Here is a 24,557-nt window from a genome sequence, read left to right as displayed (position 1 = left end):
AACCGCAAATATGACCTTTATTGCCCTGAACCTCAGTGCAAGCATAAAAAAAATCAACATTTGATGCTAAGATGGGTACCAAAGTTGCTCTGGTCTTGCCACCTGGTCTGCATAAATCCAACCAGAGCTGTGGCACGACACCATCCAAACACCAAATGAGCCAAACACAACAAAATAGCCCACAGCTTGATGAAGGTAGCATTGTGAACACAAGTGCTTCTAGAGGCTTTGTGCCAGCACACACACAGCAAGGCATCTTCCAATACAAAGTGCCTGATAAGATCTGAGTGGGTGAGTTAGTTTGGTCATCCAAACAGAGTTGGTTACAAAAACAGTAGAGAGAGTGTCACATTGAAATTTACACATTTGGATGTAGTCTTTTGAAGACAAACATGTAGGTTGAAACACTGCAACAAAATTTCACTGTATCTTTAGCAGAAAAAACACCTTTTATAATGGTTAATTTTTTAACTGGGTTAAAATGAATACTTCGATAAAATTAAGAAAGGTTTGCGACCGTAAGCATCCACCTCCCAATGAGGTTTCACTATATTTGCCTTTGGTGCTCACAGTCATTATCAAAAAAATGCAAAAAGTCCTTGTCGAGTGAACCTTGGTAGGGATGTTGTTTTTAAGACACTCAAACAAACTTTCTAATAATTCAAAAAAAGCACACCCACAACAAGGCCTATAATGTCATTGCCCATAAACTAAGATGTCGTAATGAAAATCTAAGACGTTTATTTAAAACTGTCAAACGGTGCATGCAGTGCATCAAGAAGCCATTTCTTGCAATCTTTCAAATTAGAGTATGACTAATTCCTGATCCACCACCAAGTGCCTCTCTTTAGCATCACTTGCTCAAGCCCAACACTAAACAGAAAGGCCTGTCCATTCTTCCATGTCTGAGACTTGGTGTCTCTGTGGGAAGAATGCTGCTCATCTGAGATGTCTGCAGGTTGTCAGAGCACGGGGGAACGGAGTGAGGGTAAGGCGAACCCTGAGACAGCCCCTAGACAAACAAGAGAGGCATCTGTGGGTGGAAGCCATCATCAGTCATCCTAAAGAAATTATCCCCTCTGCCATGTCCCACTGATCAACAAGGAGCTACGTTCTCAGACCGTGGCCGCCTCGCAAAAAGACAAACCCCTCTTTCATTATTGGCTTGTTTTAATCTACATTAAAGGGAGCACATATCACTTCTTCTTACTACTTCTTTCATCTGAAGTTTTAGATCAATCAATAAAGATGAACCAGGTAGATCTGGCTCTGTGTCTCACTGAAAGACAAATGAGGAAACGCTGTGGAGGCAAATGTTGAAGAAATGCCAACACAGTTAAAGAGAGGAGCCTGGATTTAACAGAGGAAAGGATCACCTCCCACACTGTATTGTACATTAAAACAGCGATTGTATGCATAGTACACGGTACAAAGCATGCTGCTGTAAATAAAAAAGGGAAAGAGCAGCCATTCAGTAAAGTGGGGTTAGAGCCAAATGAAATATGCTCCCAATTATGGCAATGGGTGTAAGGAGCTAATAAAGTGAATGTCCCTACAAGACACTGAACCTTAATGGATCCCAACTAATTTGCTTTGACTGATGAATTTCCCACTCTAGTTGTGTGGGGTTGAATAATTATGAAATTTATCACAAGACATTGAGACTCATTAAGGATTCACGACATTTCATTAAAGCAGTGTTGTTAGAGAAAGCACATGGTGTTCTGTTTGTGTTTATACGTGCGCGCATGCAGAGAGTCTGAAATGTGTGTGTAGAAGTAATTATCCAAAGATTAAAGCACTTAAATGAAGGGCTGGTTCAGCTCTCTGTCATTTAGTTCATGAATTCCATCATTGCAAACTCTATTTTTTCCCTCCATCGTTGAGAAGTCTTCAGATTCTGTTGTTCACATTCAAGGGCCTCTTATGTACAAAAATGTGCACTCATTCATTAAAAACCAAAGAAATATCATTACAATTCAATGGAAATATAATGAAAAACTTGATACAGGCTCGATATATGAAGCCCAAATCCTTTGACTTTTTATAGTTACACAATTACAGTTAATTTCCCTCTTTTGTTTAGCAACACCAAATGAGACGACCTTTCCCTATATTGTCACCAGGATTGGAGAAAAAAAAATACTGAACCATATTCTACCATACCTGGTAGGACATGTACAATGATGACAATCTAGGCTTAAGGTGTGGATCTTTTGTCAATTCCTTAGAAAATAATGTAAAAAATTACAAATATATGTGGTATTAAGATCTACAGACAGGTAACCAAAGAAAAACCAGCACAAGGCCACCGGAACAGTCTCAATGCTTCTTGGGATTGATTCTCTAAATCTGTGAGAGCTGGTGACCGTAGAAGCTACAGCATGTTTCACATTGTTTCCATACTCAGTGACCCCTCTTGCCTTTTGAGTGAGGACATAGTCAACTTGTTCTTCACCCATTTTTCATCTTTTTTCTTTAATTGCTCTCCCATCTAAATGACTTTGTGCAATTTGTGTTAGATCCTTTTTATAATCTATATATAAGAGATCAATGGAAAATCTGGACATGATTAGCACACATGGAGTCATATTTTCATCCAGCGGAAGGCAAGTCCAATATTCACCTTAGCTTTAGCTTTTGCATCAGATCCGTCTCGGTTCCTATGGGAAATATCTGGCGCTTTAGTGGCAGAGTGCTTCCTCTAGTTGCACAGTAACTTTGTCTGCCTGTTGTTTGGTGTTGTGCAATAGTGTAGACTGCAATTGTGTTTTCTCAGATAACCAAAACATAGTTGTTAGCCCTAAAACAAAAACAATGAGCTGTTAGATGCTGAATTGCTACAGGGAGCTTTATTCATCATTTATCACTAATCATCAATAAGCAGTTCTTACACTGAGATTTAAATACATTTTTAGTGGTTTGATTGTAATGGGCATAGTGAATTTTTAACTTAAAGGTTGAATATGGAGAATGCTTATTAAAAGCTTTTTTTTTTCTTAAAACATCCACAGGGCGTTTAGAGGGATGTATTGCTTTTCCATAAAAAATGATTTAGTCTGAATTAAATAATTAAGAAATTTTGATGGGTTCGACAATTACTTTCTGTTTACATCGTACCAGCCACTAGCCAGCATTGGGGGTCACTTCTCTGCTGTTTTGCTAACCCTCCTTCCGGTCATGTGCGTTTAAAGCCTTTAATAATGAATCGGTGGATCAATGGATTATCATTTACATGTTACAGTGTGTGTATTTGTGTAGTCTTATCTGTCATAAACAAGAGATTACAGTTTACGGGGCACGTTGGTGTTGCGGACTTGCGGTGCCACTGAGACAAGAGCTGTGACACCGGGTCAGAGGCTCTGATCATGCAGGTTTGGTTTTCAGACACAATGTGGAAGGAGCATCCACTCTCCCTCTCACAAGTTACAAGTAATATATCTAATACCACAATTAGTCCGAAGCTCTTTAATGAAGGTAAAAATGAAACATAAATATCCCACGTAGTTCTTCTCCTATGCTACTCTGATCAGAGCTGCGTCCCTAGCATGGTCCCTAGCATGTGTCAGAAAGATCAAGGAAGTGATAGAATTACATGACACCCACAATGAAGAACAAACATAATTATATTTTAATATAATTAAATATATAATTTAATTTCAGGTTAAATATGTCTACAGACAGAAGAGAAGATCGGGTTTCTTGATCACTTTGTGAGTGATTATCAAGACATTTTCCAACTGAGCTATAAGTACTGTATGATACATAAGTCAGGGCTCTGAGAGTAGTGAAAATATCATTCGCTGATGTGCAGCTTTTACAGAAAATGCAGATTGACCCACTGGACTCTTTCTCAATGGAATAATTCTGTGCCCTTGTATTATATCTTGTGGAATTGTTTTTGCTATAATATTAAATTATAAAAAGCTTTAAGATGCACATACTTAATTAAAATGTCAAGGCTAAGTATTTTAAAAGAAACAGAATGGTGATAGTTAAATGGCTTCAGTTAATTTTCAGTGCTCTCTTGTGCAGAGACTGTAGTGGTTTTAAGGTAGGCAGACCAGTCTGTGACCAAGTGGTGATACAATGAGTCACATGGGAAATGATGAATGAGTGGATATGTTAACTGGTCTAAATGAGAGATTTTCAAGGCACTTATATTACAAAATAACCTGCAGGTTTTCTCCTGAGACACAAACATTGCTTCTACAACAGGAAGGCGACTTTCTTTTGGATGGGGACAGTGCTTATTAAGCCATTGTTGACATTTTAAAGAGGACTGCCGAGCACAGAGACAGTTTAAGATATATCTGTGTACATATATAACAGCATAAATTTGAATATTGGGTTCAGGACCCAACGGTAGGTCTCTGTCTATACAGGAAATAGAAGTGGCTCTAGAGTGGACCCTTGTGGGATTTCACTACGTAGGTGAAGAATTGCTAATTGTTGTTTATGCATTAACAAATGGCCTTTAGTTCAAGAGGTATAAATCATACCCGTGACCCTGCGTGGATAAGTGCTGTAGCTAATGGATAGATCATGGGTGGATGGCATGATTCAACCAAATAAAATGAAAATAAACAATTTACTTTAGTGGGTAATATTCCGCTGATGGACTGGCTTAAGAAAAGCCACACTCTGTTTATATAAAACAGATAGGAATTGTGAAAGAACAGCAAACTGCATTCGATGTGGAGGAAATTGAGTTTCTTTACAACTTTAGGGAGAAAGTATTGGTAAAATGATGATGAGGAAGAAGAGAAAGAGGAGCTTTAAAATTCTGATTTTCAAAATTGTGCATGCTATTGATACATGCAGGTCTTTTTAGCATCACTAAATCCATGTTTACATATTTGAATAGAAACAGTTTGTATGCTGAACAATATTTTCACAGCAAAGAAGTTTGGATTGTGAAATCTCTCTTGTTCTGTGGTGACTCATTTCTATTACGTCCATGTGACAAGTTTTTTTTTTTTTTTTTTCATTCTTTTGATCTTCAGACCACTATAGTATATTGGTCCTGACTGTTGCTATGCCCAGATCTGATGAGAACAAGAACTATCAGCACAGGCTTGAAAGAAATCCAGTGACACACAGAGGGTATTTATTGAGTTGTTAATTTCTATTTGCTTAAACGCTCTCACAAAGGTTTCTTCACTAAACTTGCTTTATGTTTATTTAGAATGATAAATGATGGATCAATACCACCAATTAAATGAAGTGAGACATATTTGGAGTGGGCAATATCGAACAAAACATCACTGGCTGTTTCATTGTTTCGTGACTCAAGTCGAGCTGAACCACATGGTAAAGTGGAAGGAGTACAGAGAACATACCACAAGACAAAGCAACACAGCCATGAACTCAGATTGAAGGCTTTGATGACTCTAATTCAGTCATTTTAAATGTGCTTATTTTCATGCTATTTCAATTACACTGACTGTAGTGTCCCATAACCATGAAATGCAGTGTATTGATTTGCAAAGAACTGAAAAGACTGTGTTCTTATAGCATCCATGACTGCAAAAGAAAGGCCATGTTTTATTGCTATGTTTTGTATCAGACTTTGCCGCAGTCTTTCAATAAAAACTATCACAATTGTTGAATGTTAAAATAATTGAATTATTTTTATGGGTGGATACACACAATACTTTGACATAAGTTAGGGACTTAATATGAACTTAGCTTGAGTATTCTTTATTTCAAGAAATGACTATTACCCCGTTTGCTTATTTACATGCGTGTAAAGAGTTATATGAAAAAGTTAATACCACTCTCATAACTATAAAGTAAATATGAACTTAGCATTGGTTGGCTAAACCATAACTGACCAAGCTATATATTTATTAAACATGAGAAGGACATTTACCCGAGGTTGCTTTTTTCACCCATCTGATACAACCCAGATGGGCACATATACAGTACCTGACTTGCATACATGCACTGTATCAAGGGTTGTGTACCTTATTCGCTGTGTTTATTTTGCTAAAGGTCATGGCTTGCTTAGCTTTAGGCACTCAACCTAGCTGGTTAGGTTTAGGAAAAAACTAGTCACCTCTTTTACACTGGATGATCTTTTTTCTCCTGGTTACAATAAAACAACATTAACTGCGTTGAAGGTAGATAGGCCAATAGACACAACATACACTGTGGGAATTGAAAACCACTCTGCTGTATCATATCAGGGGTGCTGGCAGCTAGATAATAAGACAGGATGTCCAGTAATCAGTCTTAGGATGTTGGAGTAAATCACCGCACTCCCAACCAGCGTGTGCCAAGGTGCCAGAAAACCACAAATAAGTGTACAAAAAAGAAGAGGTGGATCAGATGCAAGTTTCAGTATCTTTAATAGACGAAGCTTTTGGTTAAAAACAACCTTCATCAGGGTTACCTTGGTTAAGGTAGGATGTAACAAAAAAAAAAACTAACAACAAAAGAATGGGACAGATGAAAAAAAACCTGAAAGCAAATATAAATGTGTGCAGGATTACAGCTACTAACGCCACTACATCATATTTGTTGTTGATTTGTTTACTAACTTATTGTACTTTTTGCTGATGTTATAATTCCTGTGGCTTTCTCACAACTAAACTCATGAGTCGCAAATAAGCTGTTGCGTCAGTGGTGTACAGTATGGTTCAGGATTTGATTCCCTGGGGCCTTTCTGTGTGGAGTTTGTCTGTTCTTCCTGTGTCTGTGGGTTTTCTCTGTGTTCTCCAGCTTCCTCACAGTCACAAAGACATTAGGTTAATTGGCGACTCTAAATTGCCCAGAGTTGAGAATGTGAGTGTGTGAGGTTGTGTGTCTCTTTGCGTCGGCCCTGTGATAGACTGGTGACCAGACTTACGGCAGCTGGGATTGGCTCCAGTCCCCCCACCCCCCCACAACCTTGCACGGATAAGCGTGATAGACAGTGTCTAAATGGATAAACGGCCTATGTGCTCATTGTCTTACAGTCTCCAGTTTTTTCCATCTTGCTCTCAGCAAGAAGGTGAATATGCACATTTGCCAAAATGTCAAAGCATTCCTTTAATGTATTTTTTTTTATGTAAGTTGCTGCTCATTTAGTAGATTTCATTTCGAGATCTTTCTGCTCAGTCTGCCATATTCCATGCAGTCATGGAGTGGGTCCTCTCTATCTGTAGATAATCTGAACTCTAATCTTCCCTCATCAGTTGGCTCAGCTAACTGAATACCATTCTCTGTAAAAGACAGCACACACACACACTCACGCACAGCACAGAGGACAAGGCCACATGTAGCTGTGGTAAACAAACCAATGTGATCTTATGAAATGAGCGTGAGAGAGTGTGTTATGGTGACCTGAATGTTGTTTAGTTAGAAGATTGCCTGTGGTGTGTAAACTTGCAGATTGAAAGCAGCCTCTCTGTGGCTCATGTCATGTTAATAGAATATAACAGAGTGAATCCCAATTTCAAGTTAACCACCATGCTGAAGGTGGCTCTCTTGCTTTTTCCCACAGGACAAGCAGCTTCATTATGAAGCACCGTGGTCTCCTTTTCATCTCGGTGAGATCACCCCTATGGGGAGTATCAACATTGCGAGCCACATCTGACACTCTCTTGTCCCTCTTTAAACATTGAAATAGTGTTCCATCATATTGTTGTGTGCCGCTGTGTTTTATTTATTTTTTTTATCTGGTCTGCTTCATAATGCAGCTGCTTGGAAACTGCCACAAGACTTGAAAGATCTCTGTGGAGAAAGGAGATGATCACTTTCAGAGGGACCCCCCCCCCCTTCTGTTCAATTCTAAGCCCCCCACCCACCCATACTCCCTGACCCCTCCACCTCCTCCTCTTCACTTCAACTAGCCATAATTATTTTGCAAAAGAGCTCCAGAAAAAGAACATGCAGAGTAATTTCTCTTGCCCATTTATGAAAAGCTCATTAAAAAAGGCCTGGAACAAACAAAGCTTTTCCTGTGAGGCCTCTTTTCAAATTCATTTCATAATTTCCCTCTGTTTTAATCATTTATATCAATTAATCATTCCTTGGTGGAAAAGATATTCTTCGCCATCTTCTGTGGTTTTTTTGTTCTAGCGAGTGAGAGGCTTGATGAGAATGTCAAGAGAATGTGGCTCAAACCAAGGTGGAGTAGCATTGGCTTTGCCAAAGGGAAATCAGCTTGATGCAGCACAATCTCTTTGGAGCTGCAGGAATAATTAAACAATTAAAGTCAAGAAAAAGATAATCTTTATACATCTGATGTCTTTCTAATTAAGCCAGGGGCATCTTATAATAAAGCTGTTTTGTCATGTAAAACCACTCAACCCGCTGAAACAACTTTTCCCTAAGACAACTTTTCTCCAATAGAAACACTTTTTCTTTAGTTTAACATCACTAAGTTTTGCACAGAGGAGTTGAAGGCCGCTGCAGTAAACAGCCTCTCTCTCAGGTAAGAAGAGGATGAATTACCCTCTGTGCTGGCATCTTGTTGAAAAACACTTCAGCACCACAATATTTTTCATTAAAAGGTTGTTTCAGTTGCTTCCAATTTATTGTCTCTTTGATGTCTCACATGATGGTGAAAAACTAAAACTGTAAGACTGAATTAATTAAATGATCTCAGCCAAATCGAGGTCTTGCAAATTAGCCTTAATAGGTGTTGAAACCAACGACCTGAGGCTTAATGAGGTTGTAAACGACAGCAGGCCTTGCTGCGATTATTTTCAGTGACAGACGATGGCGCCACTACGCAGCTATTAGGCCTCGATATTTCCCAGAGGTTGGAGTCATCCTCAGTAAACTAAGTAGTTATTGAATGTCAACTAATTAAACTCAGACGTGAGATGAATGTAGCCGACTGGATGTTGCCATGCAGCCTGTATCTAAAGAATGTTTTGTCCGGTCTCGTAGAAAACCTTTCAGAGCAGAGATGGGGAATATCCATGATCATATCCAGCTGCCGCAGCCATTCACTCCTCTTTTATGAGTAAGATTACTGAATAAGATAAGCCTAAACCTAAGCCTAATAAATCAACATTAATTATTGCAACTTATTAAACAAGACGCACACCGATAGTCTAGACTTTTAGAGACCCTTCTTTGGGCTATACTTTGCTGCCTCTCCACTGTCACTGTGTTAACTGTCTTTTTGTTTCTTTCTTTCTTCTTTTTTTTTTGACAGTAGGACTCTCTTCTCTGTTTCTCCCGCACCTCTCAGGTCCACCTCGACCGATCACCTCCGTTTCCATCCGTCTCTGTGTGTCCAAGTCAATCTCACCTCCCTGTGATTGGCTGGATTTATTATTCCTCTTAAATCGACCGCGCGCCGATTGGCTGCGGCGGCACCTTCGTCACGAGGCTAAAAGGGGTTTTTTACTGGAGGTTTCTTCCTGTCAGCGACACATGTAGAACAAGCAGCTAACGGGACCCGGAGACCAGATCAGAGGACAGTCAGTTACAGCCGCTCCGCTCCGCCAGCCTCCTTATTTCTTTTTCCGTCCTTTCGTCAAAACACGCACTTCTCGCTCTCGAGGACATTGCGGCACACGCAGACCTGTAATTACGTCTCGCTATGGACTTCTTTTGTTGCAGCGAAAAGAAAGAGCACTAAAGCAGCAACAGTAAAACGGGAACCATCCAGTGGAAATACTATCTGATAACTCCATTTGCTCGGCGCTCCGCTTGTTGCCAGTGAATCCACGAGCACGAGTCCTCGCTGAGGTTCGCTGTCGCGCGGAGCTGGAGGCCGACCGCGCGCGATAGTGTGTCCGCTCTTTTACCTGTACTTTTTTGGGACTGTTGTTCACCTACCTGTTCACCTACTTGCCCTTCAAGTCCTTTAACTTTACAGCCATTACCCTTAAAAGAGACAAACGAGGTGGGTGTTTGTTGCTATTCTGTTTGCATGGTGACTCCTCATTATGTATTTTGTTCTTTCTAATTATAGCCAGTTTTAACTGGAAACCAGCGTCGTCGGCTTTACTAGTATGTGAAGGTGATATTCGATAGCCTGTGTTGTTCTGGCGACATTAACCTCCTTTTTCCTCACCCCGTATTCACGCGTTTACACCGCAATAACACCGACGTGATGCTACATTTCTTTAATTTTTTTCCCTCCCCGTTAAAACAAGCAGCAGTCAGCGGACAGGACCTTTTAGCACATGGCTGCCTGATAGGTTTTTTCCCCTCTCTTCTATTTCCATGACTTGGTCTCTGCGCCCAAATTGCCTGCCCGTGTAATTACTTGAGTTAGCCCATTTAAGTTAAAAGCCACCCCTCCTCCCCTCCCTCTCTTCCTCCTCCTCTCCCCCTCTCCCCTCCTGTCCCCTCCATCCCTCAGCGGGGAGAGAGAGAGAGAGAAAAAAAGAAAAGAAACTCCTCTCTGAATGAAACTTGACGATGGTCCGTCTTGTTTATCCAGGGAGTCACTTTCAGGTCGGCTTTTTGATTCATCTCCTTTTAGATTTAATCAGCACTAAGGTACGCTGTGGTTTGTCCCTAAGAGCCATCGCTAATGGGCTTACTGAATGCTTTTCTGTGTGCACCCCCCACCCACTCCCCCTCTCCCCAACTCTAATTAGCCTACCTGCCTTTCAACGAAGATTTGGCTTTATCCAGGCATGTAGTCTGTCTGACCAAATTGAAGGGGATTACATTTGAAGGAACCCACATTAATTTTGTAGGTGAAACAAATGCCTGCATTTTATTAGATTAGAACACTTAACATCATTAGAGCAGGTCTGTGGTGTGTCAGAGGCCATGTGTTGTTATAATAGTGGTTTATAGTCACCAGGCAGATCATATCCATTGTCCAGGTCAAAGGCCCAGCAAGCATCAAGTGTTGGTAAACACAGAGCCAAAGTGTTCCCAGTGTCAGTGTGAAGCCAGTCCTGTTCAGTCTATTTCTTCTTTTTCCTTTGCGATAACCACCTTCCACGTTTTAAACTGCATCCAAGTGGCAAAAGTATAATACTATGTAGAATTTCTTTGGATCAGCTCAACAAAAGCCTGGGCTGTATAATTGTTCCTTTGCCCCCCTGGTATTATCATTTAACAGACATTCATCATGAGAGGTCCAATGCGTGGGGATGAGACGGAGATCAAGGGCAGATTAGTTCACTAAATGACTCGTAGCTCTCTTGTAGGAGAACAAGACTCGGAACTGTTCCCTTAATGAGAGCAGCTATTGTGCTTTGGTATGATTTGCAGTCTGCAGCTGCTCAAAGACCACGCTGATGCAACAAGATGTTAAAGTGCCTCGAATCTTCAATTAACTTGATAATTGGTAAATTAAATCATGGACCGTGGTTCACATGATTGCATTAACCTTCTTTCGTAGCCAGTATTGCCTGTGATCCATCTGAGGTCCTGACCCCACTGTGTACACACAACAATACTCATTTAGTTAAATGTATGAACTGCACCTTTCTGGGGTGTAACTCTCAACATCAGCGCTTCTGTTTGTGTTTGCAGGGACAATGGTGAATCCCGGAGGCAACAGCCAGCCGCCGCCAGTGGGCACAGGTTCTCTGTCCTGGAAACGGTGTGCAGGGTGTGGGGGCAAAATCGCAGACCGCTTCCTCCTGTACACCATGGACAGCTACTGGCACAGCCGATGCCTCAAGTGCTCCTGCTGTCAGGCCCAGCTGGGCGAAATCGGAACATCGTGCTACACAAAAAGTGGCATGATCCTCTGTAGAAACGACTATATCAGGTGAGACAAAGACCTCCGAAAACACGCTTTTCAATATTCTGTCATTTATTGTCCCATAAGTTGGATAACTCATTTCACATCTTGCATTCATTTTTTGGGGGGGGGAACGAAATTCTCAGGAACCAGATAAATTTACATGCTGGAATATATTAAGTCATGATATTAAATCAAGTTAAAAAAAATAGAGGGTTTAACAGGGATCTGTGCTGGTCATGCAAGCAGTGCAGGGTTGGGTGTATTTCTGCGGAACATGTGTCTTAAATTGTACTAACATCATCAGTGCTCATTAAAGGATCCTGGTTGAGGTCTCCCTCTCCTACCCTGAACGAGGTCAAACACGCTGGCATGTTGACAGAGCACAAAGCAAAAGAGTTGTTCTGCAGGCCATCTGCATGTCTGTCCTGTTTGCTGTTCATGGTCAACTGAAGGACAGAAAATTGGTCTTGTAGGATTTTCTGTTTGCTTTGCCAGACGATGTACATGGATGGGGTTAGGCACAGACTTGTCATTTTATCTTTGATTTTTTTTTTTTTTACTCAACAGAAAAGCACCATTTAATTAGCAAAGAGACCCTCTTTAAATATTCTATTAGGTGTGCTAGACACCCAACCAGGGGCTGTTGATGACACCCTTATTCCGGTAATGTAGAGCAGTGACGGGACAAGTCACAGTTTGCTGAAAGTTCAAATACGTTGCTGCTGGGCTGAAAGGAAAGGATGGTATTGGTTTTCAACATATTAATTAACTGCTTATTCTCTAACTCTTCCAGTTCACTTTTATATGTATGTTTTTCACCTGATTGTTTTTGTTAGAGGTGAAAATACACTTTGATTCGTGTATCTGAGATTGGGCACACTGCATTTCTTTTGCATTAATAATCTAAAAGATGGAACTGCACTACAGTCAACATGTAACACTGCTATTAAATCTGCACGGGTAATTCAAAATCTAAAGTGTGCCTGTGCGCTTTCACACCCACCTCATAAAAAGGATGAGGAAGTCAATGGGCTACTTCATTCATAATGGGACTATAACGTAATTAAAATTGGAAGGGGGGGAAATGTGGATACACCTTTCCACTTGTAATGAGAGCATGCTTGGTGGAAGAGCTAAAATGCATATTATGGAACCATGAGATCTCTGTAGAGATAAAGATAGGAGCAGGGGGGAAAAACATCTGACAGTGAGTCTACACAATTAAAAGCTTTAATTATAGTCCCCCTCCATTTCCTTTAGTCCTGATGGGTTTTATCTAATGAGATCTGGTCCCTGGCTTGTATCCGCTCCCAATGACGTGTCCGAAATGAATGAGAGCCACACTGCAAACAAAACATTTAATTAACCAAATTGGCTTTTGAGAGAGAGCAAGAGAGAAAGACAGATAGAGAAGAGGGATTATTGCGAAGGCCATTTGCCGCTGTTTTTTCCCCCCCTCATCTTAAAGGGGCAGACTCATTTTTATAATAGACTTCTAAACTGCCCATATGACATACATTTTCAGCTGTAGCCCCAAACTTCTGTTCATGGAGCTGGTGTTAAAATGCTCATCTGCTATAGCATGAAGTCAAAAACGTGTCCCATCAGGGCTATAAAGGGCCGTGTGCCCGGCCTGGGATGATACCCATCTACCAATCGAGGAGGAATATCCACAAACATCACAGGACCCACACCATCTCTAGTTTTTCATGCTGTGCAGCCACCAAAAGCTTTAATGTCAAACTTGAAGCCAAAGTTGCGTTTGCTGTGGGGATCATGTCGCTTTAAGCTGGAGGTGATATTATTTCTGTGGGCTGCTAGTAGAGGGAGAATTAATTTACTTGTGGCTGCTGGATTCAGGGAGAATGCTGTCCCCCTAATTGAATAAGCCTAGGTAATTAAATGGCACTTTTCCAATAGAACGTGTGAGGTAAATCTAATAGTTGGTTATTTAATATCACTTTGAAGTCTGCCCACTCAAGCACTATGACAGCACAAGAGAATGTGAACTATTAGGCCAGGAAAAAACTGGGATCTCAGAAATTAATTAAATCGCATGCAATTTAGGGGAAACGTTTATCTTGATTTGTCATAACAGAATTAATTCAAGGCCTTCAATTCACTTGGGGCCAGATCTGTTACTCTGAATTAACCAAGTGTAATTTGGCTGATCCCCCACCACCACCACCACCACCCTCCACCCCTGCACACACCCACACCTCCCCATCCCCATCCCCCTCCTCCCAAAACACACGCACATCCACAGCACAGATCCACACGCACCCTCCCTCATCCTTGCAATCTCCCCACCCCTCCCCACCCTGTCCCCGGCCCCTCCACCCTTTTCTCTAATGCAGCTCTTGCCATTATGCAAAGCCCCGCTTCAGTATCAATATGGCCTAGTGCTTTTAAGGTGCTTTGGCTGCTGATGTAGAGAGGCATTTTTAATGGACTGTGTTGCAGAAATCATTGTTGTGGGGTAATTTTACCCTACTCAAAGGCCTTGGTGAATGAGGTCTGCATTTACCAGACAGCCTAGCAGCAAGCCATGCTATATTTCACCTGGCAGTCAGTGCTGAAATGAAATCCAATAGTCATTGCCTATATAGACGACAGACGGCTCTAAATGTGTTTTTTTGTTTGTTATTTAATTTAATCAGACGCGTTGGTTGTAGCAAAATCAGATCCACAGGGGCAAGACAACAGATAAATCAAGATAAATCCATCCTGCAGGAAGATAGCGAGAGCCACTGTGTTTTTTAGGAGGGAAAAAAAGCAGAAACCAGATGTGTCATTGCAATTAAAGAGTCCCTTGGCCTTAATTATACTGACCTGGGGTGTCTACTTCACCTCTGCGCTGTAGTTCACTGGCAGAGGAGGCCATTAGAGCCCAAGTTCAAACTGATATAGCAGCTTAATTGAGCACCTAAAGGCTTTGGCTTCTTAAATCAAATACTATCAAGAGCTAACCCCTGGTAAAAAACATAATCAACCTGCTGTAGGTTCTACACAGTGGTGAAATATATTTTAAAAAAGGGCTGAAACCGTCCTGTAGTTGTGGTTTGGACACCTCTCAGAAGCATTCACAGGGAGGAAGCTCCTCGAGGAATAAATTCAACACGAACACGACGAACATGTTTTCAATTTGAGCAAAGTTTGAGTTCTCGAATGAGGCGACTTTGATATGCAGAAATGTCTTTGCGGGAGAAGTGTAGTTTTGCTTCTCTTAAAGCAAGGCCTATATGTTCATTTCCACTATCATGCTTGTCCCAGTGAAAGCAGAGAATTGGCAGTGTTGTGACGACAGTCTCCAGTTAATTAGTTTCTGAAATTGAGTTTTGATGGAGCCTTTCCAAATGATGCCAAGACAAAATTTGCTTCTGCCTAGGCTGTCTTATTGAAAGCCATTTCTGTGTCCCTTTGCAAAGAGCTCGGGCTTGTTTGTCCGTCAATATATCTAACAAACGCCTGGGTTTTGGTTGGGATGGGGGAAGCATTAATTCCCTCGCTCTTTCTCAGCCTGAATTTGTTAAATACTTTTCATAAAATCGTCCTCAAGAACGTTTTAATGGGGGGAAAAATTGGAAAAACTTGAAACACTTTCCCGTCGTAGTTTCTTTTTCTTGTTAATTCTTTTTCTTTTGCCAAACAACTTTATCTGATGCACACACACCAGTGTTAACCACTCCCCCTATCCCTTTCTTTCTCCATCCCTCTCTTCCTCTCTCCTCTTCTCTGCGGAGCATGTCAGATGCCGTGGTCTTATTTGATTGCTTAGGAAAAGTGCAGTGATAGAGCAAACACCCGGTGAGATATGATGACAAATGGGTCCAGATCCCAGTAAATTACTTTCTGCTCAAATCGAAATTTCATTCAGTTTGCTGCTCACCGAGATGAAGTAATCTAAATTGTGGACTCAGAAGGAAGATAGAAGGGAAGCTGGAGCAAGCATTTCATTATCAAGAGGCAGAGGGAGAGAGAGAGAAGGAGAGAGAGAGAGAGAGAGAGAGAAGGTTAGGGACGAAAGAGATGAGCAGAAGCAAATCTAAAGTGTTGACACCATGATTGAAAAGGTTAACCCATGCACATTATATATCAACCCGAGTAGCTACGGGTTTCTAATGGAAACACGGCACTGACAGAGCATTCACAGGAGTCCTAATGGCAAAAGCACTACGTCTCCGCCTGGATGTACAATCAAATCCTCTTAGGTCCTGATTGCTTATGTTCCAGGTTATTATTAGGTTGCAAAAAATGTGCACCATAAGTAATATGCAGTTTCAGCGCTAGATGCTTGTGGAGAGCAGAGTACAGGAGGATCCATTTTTCTGTTGATACTGCGATGATTTGCTGTTTCTCTCCTCTCTCTCGTCTCCTGTGTGTTTTTCCTGCACGTTAGAAATGGAGCAGGGGAATAGCGAACTTAGCACTAAATATAGTTTTCATTCAGTCACACACTCAGCAGACAAAAGTGTGGATGCCACAGTCCATTACACAAGGGCAAATCTATGCAAATTCATACAGAGGTTCCATAGTAACGCCTGCTCTTTTTCCTCCTTCCTCCCTCCTCTCAGATTATTTGGAAACAGTGGAGCTTGCAGCGCTTGTGGCCAGTCCATCCCAGCCAGTGAACTGGTGATGAGGGCACAGGGCAACGTGTACCATCTCAAGGTAAAAACTCAAGTTCCTCCATTAGTTTTGAACTGAAGAAAGTACCAGTAGGAATGTTGCACACAGTTTATAAACCTGATTTGTTCCTAGTTTTGTGTTTAGCAGCATTTTTCCTTATCTACTTTGTATTTATATTTTGGTTTGGGTGGCACGCTGCTGTCCACAATGACATTAACAGGTTGAAAAAAAAATAACTTTAAGCTTTATTTTCTTGTAAATGTAAGATTTATATAATGTAAGAACACACAGGAAAGCTACAGGACTATTGCTGTTTTCTTTTTTTCAATTAATTCATTTAACAACTAAGTCTTTAATAATATCCAAATCCTGACAGCAAAAAGTTTTGTTTTTATTTCAGATAATTGTAAATGACAGCCAAAACTGTCGGGGAAATAATAAAGTTTGCTGGATTGAAACAATGAGTTGATTTATCATCAGTTGATCGATAGAAATTTAATTAGCAACTATTTTTAAATGCAGCTAATTGCCCCTGTAAACATAACCAGAAATGTCGCTCTTCATCATTTTATGGGATAATGAATTGGATTTTTCACAGTTCTGAAATACTTAGTCTGACAAAACAAAGACATTTAATTACATCACTTTGTACAATATAATTTAGTTTTCAGCCATTTCTTCATAATTTCTTGATATAATGGAATTCTCAGTTTATCACAAAAAGTTTAGTTAGAGTTTTAACCACACTAAGCCAATGCACACACAGCTGCGTAGATATGTGTACGTGTCTGTGTGTGTCCCTTCATCAGCATGTGTGTTTGCTCGAAGGTGTTGTTACGTACAGTAATAGGATTGAGCTCTGCCTCATGGACGTCAGACCTGGTTGACATGGCTCCTCTTTTCTCGCCCCTCCAGTGTTTCACATGTTCCACCTGCCGGAACCGGCTCGTCCCCGGGGACCGGTTCCACTACATCAACGGCAGCCTGTTCTGTGAACACGACAGACCCACAGCACTCATCAACGGCCACTTGAGTTCACTGCAGACGAACCCACTACTGCCCGACCAGAAGGTAAGACTCGCCACCTTCCTCGTGTGACGGGGTCTCTCTGATGGTGGAGGGGGCTCCGGAGTTGTTTTGTGGCCTTGTTTCTATTAGAAGTTTGATGACTTCAGAGTAAAGGACAAGTCAGTAAAAGGTTGTCATCAGTCAGTTGAAGTCATTAGCAGGAAAAGAAAAACATCTGTAATTTTCAAGCCAACATTTTTCACTCTGTTTATATCGATGTCGTTGATTCAACTCCACTGCAAGGCATGCAGCAGATATTAAATCTTACAGAGTAGAGATGAATTTTATTTTTAGACAGCCAATGGATTTTTCCATCATTCTTGTTGGAGGACAACACACTCAGAAAATCTGTATTAACCGTCAGCACAAAACATGTGAAAATGATTTTTTTGTACGGCTGTCCTCGCGCTCAGTTTGTTACGAGCAGATACAGATTTTGACTCATCTTGGATTTATTTGCTGTCCCGAGCCAGACTCCCAATTGTGCTGAAAAATGACACGTTGCCATTAATACCGAGTGTTTAAAACAGTATTTGACTTCTCTATCAACAAGAGCGGGAGATCACCTGGGCTAAGTTATTACTCGTGGCCAAAAATATGTATCCAGGACCTGAGGTTGAACACAGACGGCAAGCTGCAGCAGCTAGTATATCATGAAAGCTGTCATCATGGCTTTCCCTGATTTGATCTTGATGCCTCCAGTGAAAGCAAAACAGAAGGCCTAATCATATATGAAGGATAACTTCATTCTTCAGGATAGCTTCATTCTGCCCGCAGGAGATATAATCATTTTTGCCTCACAACAAGGAGCTTTATTGATACCTTGTCTGCACACACAGCACAGAGAGAGATATGGGAGGTGTTTGGAGTGTGTCAGAGTCTGACTGAAAGAGGAATTATATTGTTGGGAGCATGCATTTCACCTTGAGTGGTTTTGTGAGTAGAGGAGAGGTAGAACTCCATTAAGCCCCCACTCCCGCACCCCTCCCTCCCTCCCCCCCTCCCTCCACGTCACCGGCCTTTTAAGGGCTTGTCACTTTTACAAATCAGCTCTTAGAGCTCTTAGAGCTCCTCACATTTAAATTGAAAGCTGTTGCATTATCTAACTTAATTTTAAATGTCTTGTTTAAGTCCTTACTCCAACCCCCAATGTCTCTTGTAGCATGGCTGGCATAGTAAATATGAGGCCTCATTGTTTATTTATGCGCTAACATCAATTGTAGTGAAAACTGCTGAATTATTGATGCTAAAATGCAATCTGAATATTGGCCCTGGTGCTTTAATTATAGCAGAGAGAATTATTAAATAAACAGAGACACATCGCTCAGTGGGAACAGTCTCAGGATGTTTTTGTTATCTCGCTGAGTGAAATAAGGAGAATCATCCTGCTGCTGAAGCTCTCATTTCTTCTGTTAAAGCAGAAGTTGGACGGTCTCAAACAACACAGACCAACAGTAGCACAACGGCTCTCAAAATCAATATACCTCATGTATCCTGAACAACACAACATAAATTGAGTATAGAGGCACAGGCTGGTGTAGCAGAGGAGAAAATGAAGCAGTCAGAGAAACACTGGGTTATCTACTGTCCATTGTTTTGATTATGTGTGATTTTGCCGGAACATAATTGGAGATGTCTACGTTCATGGCATAGGATATTTGATGCTCATTTATTAAGCTTTCTTCTCAGCTTCTTCCTAATATCTTTGTTCAGAACAGACAAATTACCTCTCTCATACAGAGCTGCTTTGACCCAGGGGAGTGAGACCCTCCCAGCGTCAGTCACTTTAATTAGCCCCCAAGTAGGAGTTTGCAATTACTAATAGACTGAAGCCCTCCTAGTGATTTGAGGGATGAAGGGAAAAGTAAATCACCCCTTAGAATCACGAAGTGAAAAAAAAGCGAAGAAGGAAAAAAACAAAAAAAGATGAAAAAGTTGGATGCTGGTGGAACCAAGACAGATAATTGTCTTTACTCCCCTGCATTTTTCTGTTTCACAGGACTGAACACCTCCTGCAGTTATGTTAGAGCGTGGCTCTAATTATACCAAAGAGAATCGCTTCATGAATGCACTTTTAAGTTAATGCAAAGTAAATAGGACACCAGATGGTTTTCAAAGCCTGGCTGATCAATAAATTAAACACTGGTGAAGCTGGTGGAAAGTTGATTTATCAGGGTGAAACAAACATTAATGTCATCTTGTGAACTGAGGCCCTTAATGACAGCCCAATTTTTTTTTCTCTCTCTCTCTTTCTCTCACTATTCAGGTGTGTTAAGCGGGAGCTGTGCAGGAAGCAGGATGTGTGCCTTCATTTTAGCCCTTACTCATTGTCACCCGAGACAGTGTGGATCAGCAACACCCCAGCCTTTTAGCTGTGCTCCCAGGCCCTTTGCCCTAAAGGAATCCTCTACCCATCTTACCAGTAACCTGACTTTTATTTCTGCAACCCATACCCAGCGCTCAGCCTTCAACCTTGGCTTTTCCCCAAATATGGGTGGATACTTGCACTTAACCGCACCTGAATCAGGACGCTGAGGACTCCGTGACCTTGGAATTAAAAAGACCAGAGACCGATCAGAATCCTAGAGGACTCTTCAAGAAGAGAAAATTAAATAACACACAAGAGGATGTTGTGACTGAAGTGAGGGAATGAGAAAAAAGACTAATGAGGTTAAAGAGATGCAGGCTTTTCAACTCTGCATATTTGTTTAAAGACATTTTGGGGAAAAACCGGGACCTTTTCATTTTTCCTCTCTTCCTTTTCTATCCTTATTTCCCAAAAACATGGTGTTTCCACTTTCTATATTTTAAATGTTGTCAAAGGGGAATGTGTTTTTTTTTTCTTTGGTGGTATATATATATATAAAAAGATGGGGTTTTAAAAATCTGTGGCTTTTTGTGGAAAACAAATCATGAACACTCTCTTGGTGTATTTGTAAAACTACCATGTATGTACAGTATGCATGTAAATGTCGTTGTCCAGGCGTGGCTACAGTACATTCAACCTCTCCGCACTCGGCTCCAGTTCTCCCCCCTCCCCCTTGAAAACCTGAACCCATGGCAAACTGAAGAAATTTGCTCATAGTCAGTAATGTAGAGATCATCACCAACATATAAATGCTGAATGAAAGAGAAATTTATTTGTGATATTTTCCGAGACATTTGCTCCAGTATGGTGTATTTAATTAATAAAAATATTGAAGATTTAAAAGCCTCCGTAAATTTATTGCAAAGCTTCTGAATCCCTGCTTAGAGTTATAGTTTTCTAAATTTGGGAACTCGATGGTAATTTCGAGCTGCATCTCCTGAGCGATGTTGTCCTGAGACCCTTGTTTTTACCAGCGAACCATGCCAGTGACATCTTTATGTCTGAATTACATAATTACTACAAGATCCCATTAGCAAGTGCCTGAGAATTTATCTTTCATGAGAAAGGCGTGATCAGTGCATGACTTGCCTCTATCCTCTATTGAAGACTCAGTGGCGCTGCCATTCAGCTTCCAGCCCGGCAATCATCAAGGCGCGTGATGAGTGTCTAACTGAAAATGGATAAACATGTATCCTCTCTTTCTTTTCAAATGACCGTTTGCTATTCATCACTCTAATACCTGACAGAAATATAGGAAAATGTCCCTTTGAAGATTCAATTACTGCAGAGAGGGAGAGAGGTGTCTCTCTTTGGCAGGCACAAATTGAATGGGCTATTTGCAGAACAAATTGGTGTTTGAAGTCCTTGCAAGACCTAATAGGTCTGAAGGAGGGACCCGGTAATGGCTGATGGGCTTATCTGCAGAGTCTGGGCCTCTCGTGAGCCTTCTGCTGTCACTGAAACAATACTGCTCTACGGGATAAGACTTTCATGCAGAAATCATCACCAACAGAAGAGGAAACACACCTCAAGAGTAAACAGACTTTTGTGTTTTAAATCAGAATTTATCTCAAAACTGGAGAAACTGATCTCTTGAATGCTAATGTCTCTGATACCTACAGTATGTCTCCCACAGTATAACCCACAACCTTTTTATTCCCATTATTCATGTTTAAGTAATTTAACATGAGTCCTGCATGTAAGTCTATCTTTTTTGAATATCAGCGCACACTAGACCCGAGGTCACTCACTATCAGCTCATATATTCCAGCAAAAGTAACAATGTCAGTGTCATTTTTTAAGTAGGTTGTGAATGAGCCTTCATATAGTGGCTTGAATGAATAGTTTAAACCAGAAAGACATTCAGATATTTTGACATCATAGGTGTAAATCATGAAACAAATATTGTCTGAAAATATATTTAGCTGCTTCAGTTTCAAGCTTCTGTTGTTGTGCATGCCAGCTCATCGTCACAACCGCGACGTCATTAAAAAAGTCTGTGCACATTTTCTTTTTTCTACTTTCACTCAGGTTTACACACCTGTGTGTTTCCTGTGAGGACAAGTCAAAATGATCGATTGATTTATGTCTATTGCATCTTTCATACACAGTGTCAATTATACTATGCTCCATAAACAGTGCAATAAAAAATAAGTTAAAAAATTAAAAAAGAAACTCATTAAAAAAAACATTTAATTAAAATCAGATGAAAAGTGTAAAACTCGACTGTGGCAAAAGTTGAATTCCAGACCACAATAAACAGGAAGTTTTGAGACGGAGATTTGTACATGGTCACATTTGATGGTGTGTGACATCATTAGAGAGGTTGTAGCAGACTGAGTGATTACACTTTCTTCATGTTTTATAAGTTTTCTTAAAGGTTCATGTGGATAAAGTGTAGAAAAATGTAATTTGCTCCAATTAGAGTAAGTGATTTGCAGTTTTAAAATCAATGCAAAGACTTGAAAGTGGGTGTAATAACTTTATACTTTTCTGTGACTGAACAAGTTGTAGTTGTCCATTAGTTGCTGTGCTTATTGAACAAGAGTTCCCTTTTTGAAGTTTTGATTTAAGGCTGATATTGTATCTGACTGATTTGACTAAATGTAGGTCTCATTTCTAAGATGCATTTGTGATCTGACTGAGTTCATACAAATGGGGAATTAAGATGTGCAAAACCATTCCTACCTACTACCTACAGTACACTCAACACCTCTGATACAAAGAAAACACATTCTATTTTGCTTATTTAATTTAGTCTGGAGGACATGTGCACTTTTCTTTTTTCTTTAACAAGCTAAATAAATGCAAAAAAAGAAAAAAGGAATATTTGCTGTGACACAGGCTGAGTCTGGAGTTGGACTCTGCCGTCAGACTCTCAGCCTGCATGTGGCTGGTAAATATTGGTGGTAAAATTGAACTTCTCAGAGCTGAATCACTGCGAATACACAAAAAGAATATGGTCAGATTTATTATGAATAAATAAATAAATAAAACAATCACATCACATGACATTCAAATGGAGCTTTGGCTAGAGGCTTTATACTTAAAACTCGAAAATTGTGGGAATAGCTATTGAAACATCAAATAGAGTCAGCATTAATACTCAGATAACTGCAAAACGCTTCAAAACCATCATCCTCATTTAGCTTAACTGTTGCATTTGATTTAAGGAGTTTTAGGATGATTTGAGTGTGAATTATGAAACATGTTACAGTTGTCATCCATGTCCACTGAAGGTGATAACCACAGAGGCAGAACATGCACTCCACTTTCACCTTCCTATTAAACGACTGTCAAGCCAAAGACGCCTCTGAGTATCAGATTTAAAAAAAATAAATTATCCTTTAAGTTGATTTGGGGTTTGATTTTGCTTTAAAGTGACCTCAGTAATCCACATCAGAACAGCACTGTGTCATGCTACACTAACGTTGGCCTTTTCCATTATGAAATCCGCTTGGTTCCATTAAGCTGTTTACTCTCTCACTCTCTCTCTCACACACACGCACACACTAAACACACATCCATTCACACATAAAAACACACACATAAATATACATAAGCTGTATACATGTGTGCACACAGATCCAAATTGCTCACTTCAAGACTCAAATTATTTAAAAAACACACATTTTACACATAATCCATATGTGAAAGTTTGCTTTGATGTGGCAAACCGGAGTGAGGGCTAATGGATCTCACACACAACAATGGAGCACACTTAAATGGCATGTCTGCCTGAGGGAAATCACTTTGCCTCAACTCCAGCTCCTTCCTGCTCTCACTGGGGAGTCGGCTGATGCACCACAACTGGATTACTTATGATTAGTCACCTTGTATTTATTTGTAATTAGTTTATGTCTTCATTCTGCCGCACGCTTTTGATTATCATTTACCTCAGTGTGATTGGGAGATTTTTAGGGCAGACTAGATGTTGTGCTCCTCGTGACTTTATTTTGAAATATCAGTTTCTGCCAAACTAGTTTTCTATTTATACTGTATCAGAAATAATAAACACAACACCTTATACAGGCTTTATTAGTGTATTCATGGGCTGGAAAGAAGTGTTTTTTGTCCGGACCACCTTGAACAGATGTCACTGCTTACATAGTCATGAACTGACCTGAAAGCCTCGACTGAATATTCAGCCATCATACTGTAGCTTTACTGTCCTGCCTTTTGTCACAAGCTCCTCCCATTTCAGAAACTGTTCTCAAAGTGGAACATCAGCTTGGCACCACAGGTGGCACTATCCTCTATATTACAGTAATAGATCTAACCCAGCTTTGTGGCACTGTAGCTATAGAACAACATCAAGGTGAAACTAACAGTGCATAGCCTACACTGTGCTCTGGTACAAAGAAACTGCAACCACAGCCTTGAGTCTGTGCTGAATTCTTGGTATTTTATTTTCATAAAAGTTTTAGAGAAACTTAATGTTGTTTTTTGGCCAGGCTAGGTTGTATTTTTTTTTTTTTTTTTACAATAAAGCAAAAATTAAAAAAAAAAAAGGACACACACCAGAATTATTTTTAAATGAAAAATAATACAACTAAAGAAAGTGACAAATTAGAGAGAAGAAGCAGCAGGTTAGCTTTGACAGGGGAGGAAACAGCTAGCCCCTGTAAATATGAAGTCCACCCACCCAGCTCAGAAATGAACACTGAATAACACGAGAATGTTTGCGATCTTCGTGCTAAGCTAAGCTTACAAATCACCTTACATTAAAACGTCGTAAATCAGAATGGTGCGAGAAAATTTCCCAAAAATTCCCATAAAAATCACTGAGCATCTGGCTCATTTAACATGGTTCTCTCTATGACCTGTGGT

At 40.4% G+C, this 24,557-nt stretch overlaps 1 protein-coding gene across 1 annotated transcript; it reads left to right on the top strand.

Annotated features, from left to right (window-relative positions):
* The first annotated feature begins 9,375 nt into the window (after positions 1 to 9,375).
* Positions 9,376 to 20,561, top strand: lmo4b (LIM domain only 4b). Its single transcript, XM_083970290.1, has 5 exons — positions 9,376 to 9,850; positions 11,446 to 11,686; positions 16,237 to 16,333; positions 17,207 to 17,362; positions 19,626 to 20,561. The coding sequence occupies exons 2-5, from the start codon at positions 11,451 to 11,453 to the stop codon at positions 19,632 to 19,634; spliced, it is 498 nt and encodes a 165-aa protein (XP_083826416.1). The 5' UTR covers positions 9,376 to 9,850; positions 11,446 to 11,450; the 3' UTR covers positions 19,635 to 20,561.
* Positions 20,562 to 24,557: the final 3,996 nt, after the last annotated feature.

Source organism: Trachurus trachurus (genome assembly GCF_905171665.1).
Source record: "Trachurus trachurus genome assembly, chromosome: 4".
NCBI lineage: Eukaryota > Metazoa > Chordata > Actinopteri > Carangiformes > Carangidae > Trachurus > Trachurus trachurus.
Note: the sequence above shows the minus strand (reverse complement) of the source record. Positions and strands in the feature narration are given on the sequence as shown.

Excerpts from the sequence above, each read along its gene's own strand:
- lmo4b (XM_083970290.1), top strand. The coding sequence starts at position 11,451 with ATGGTGAATCCCGGAGGCAACAGCCAGCCGCCGCCAGTGGGCACAGGT. Across the intron at positions 11,687-16,236 it reads TGTAGAAACGACTATATCAG|ATTATTTGGAAACAGTGGAG; the intron begins GTGAGACAAAGA and ends CCCTCCTCTCAG. Across the intron at positions 16,334-17,206 it reads GCAACGTGTACCATCTCAAG|TGTTTCACATGTTCCACCTG; the intron begins GTAAAAACTCAA and ends TCGCCCCTCCAG.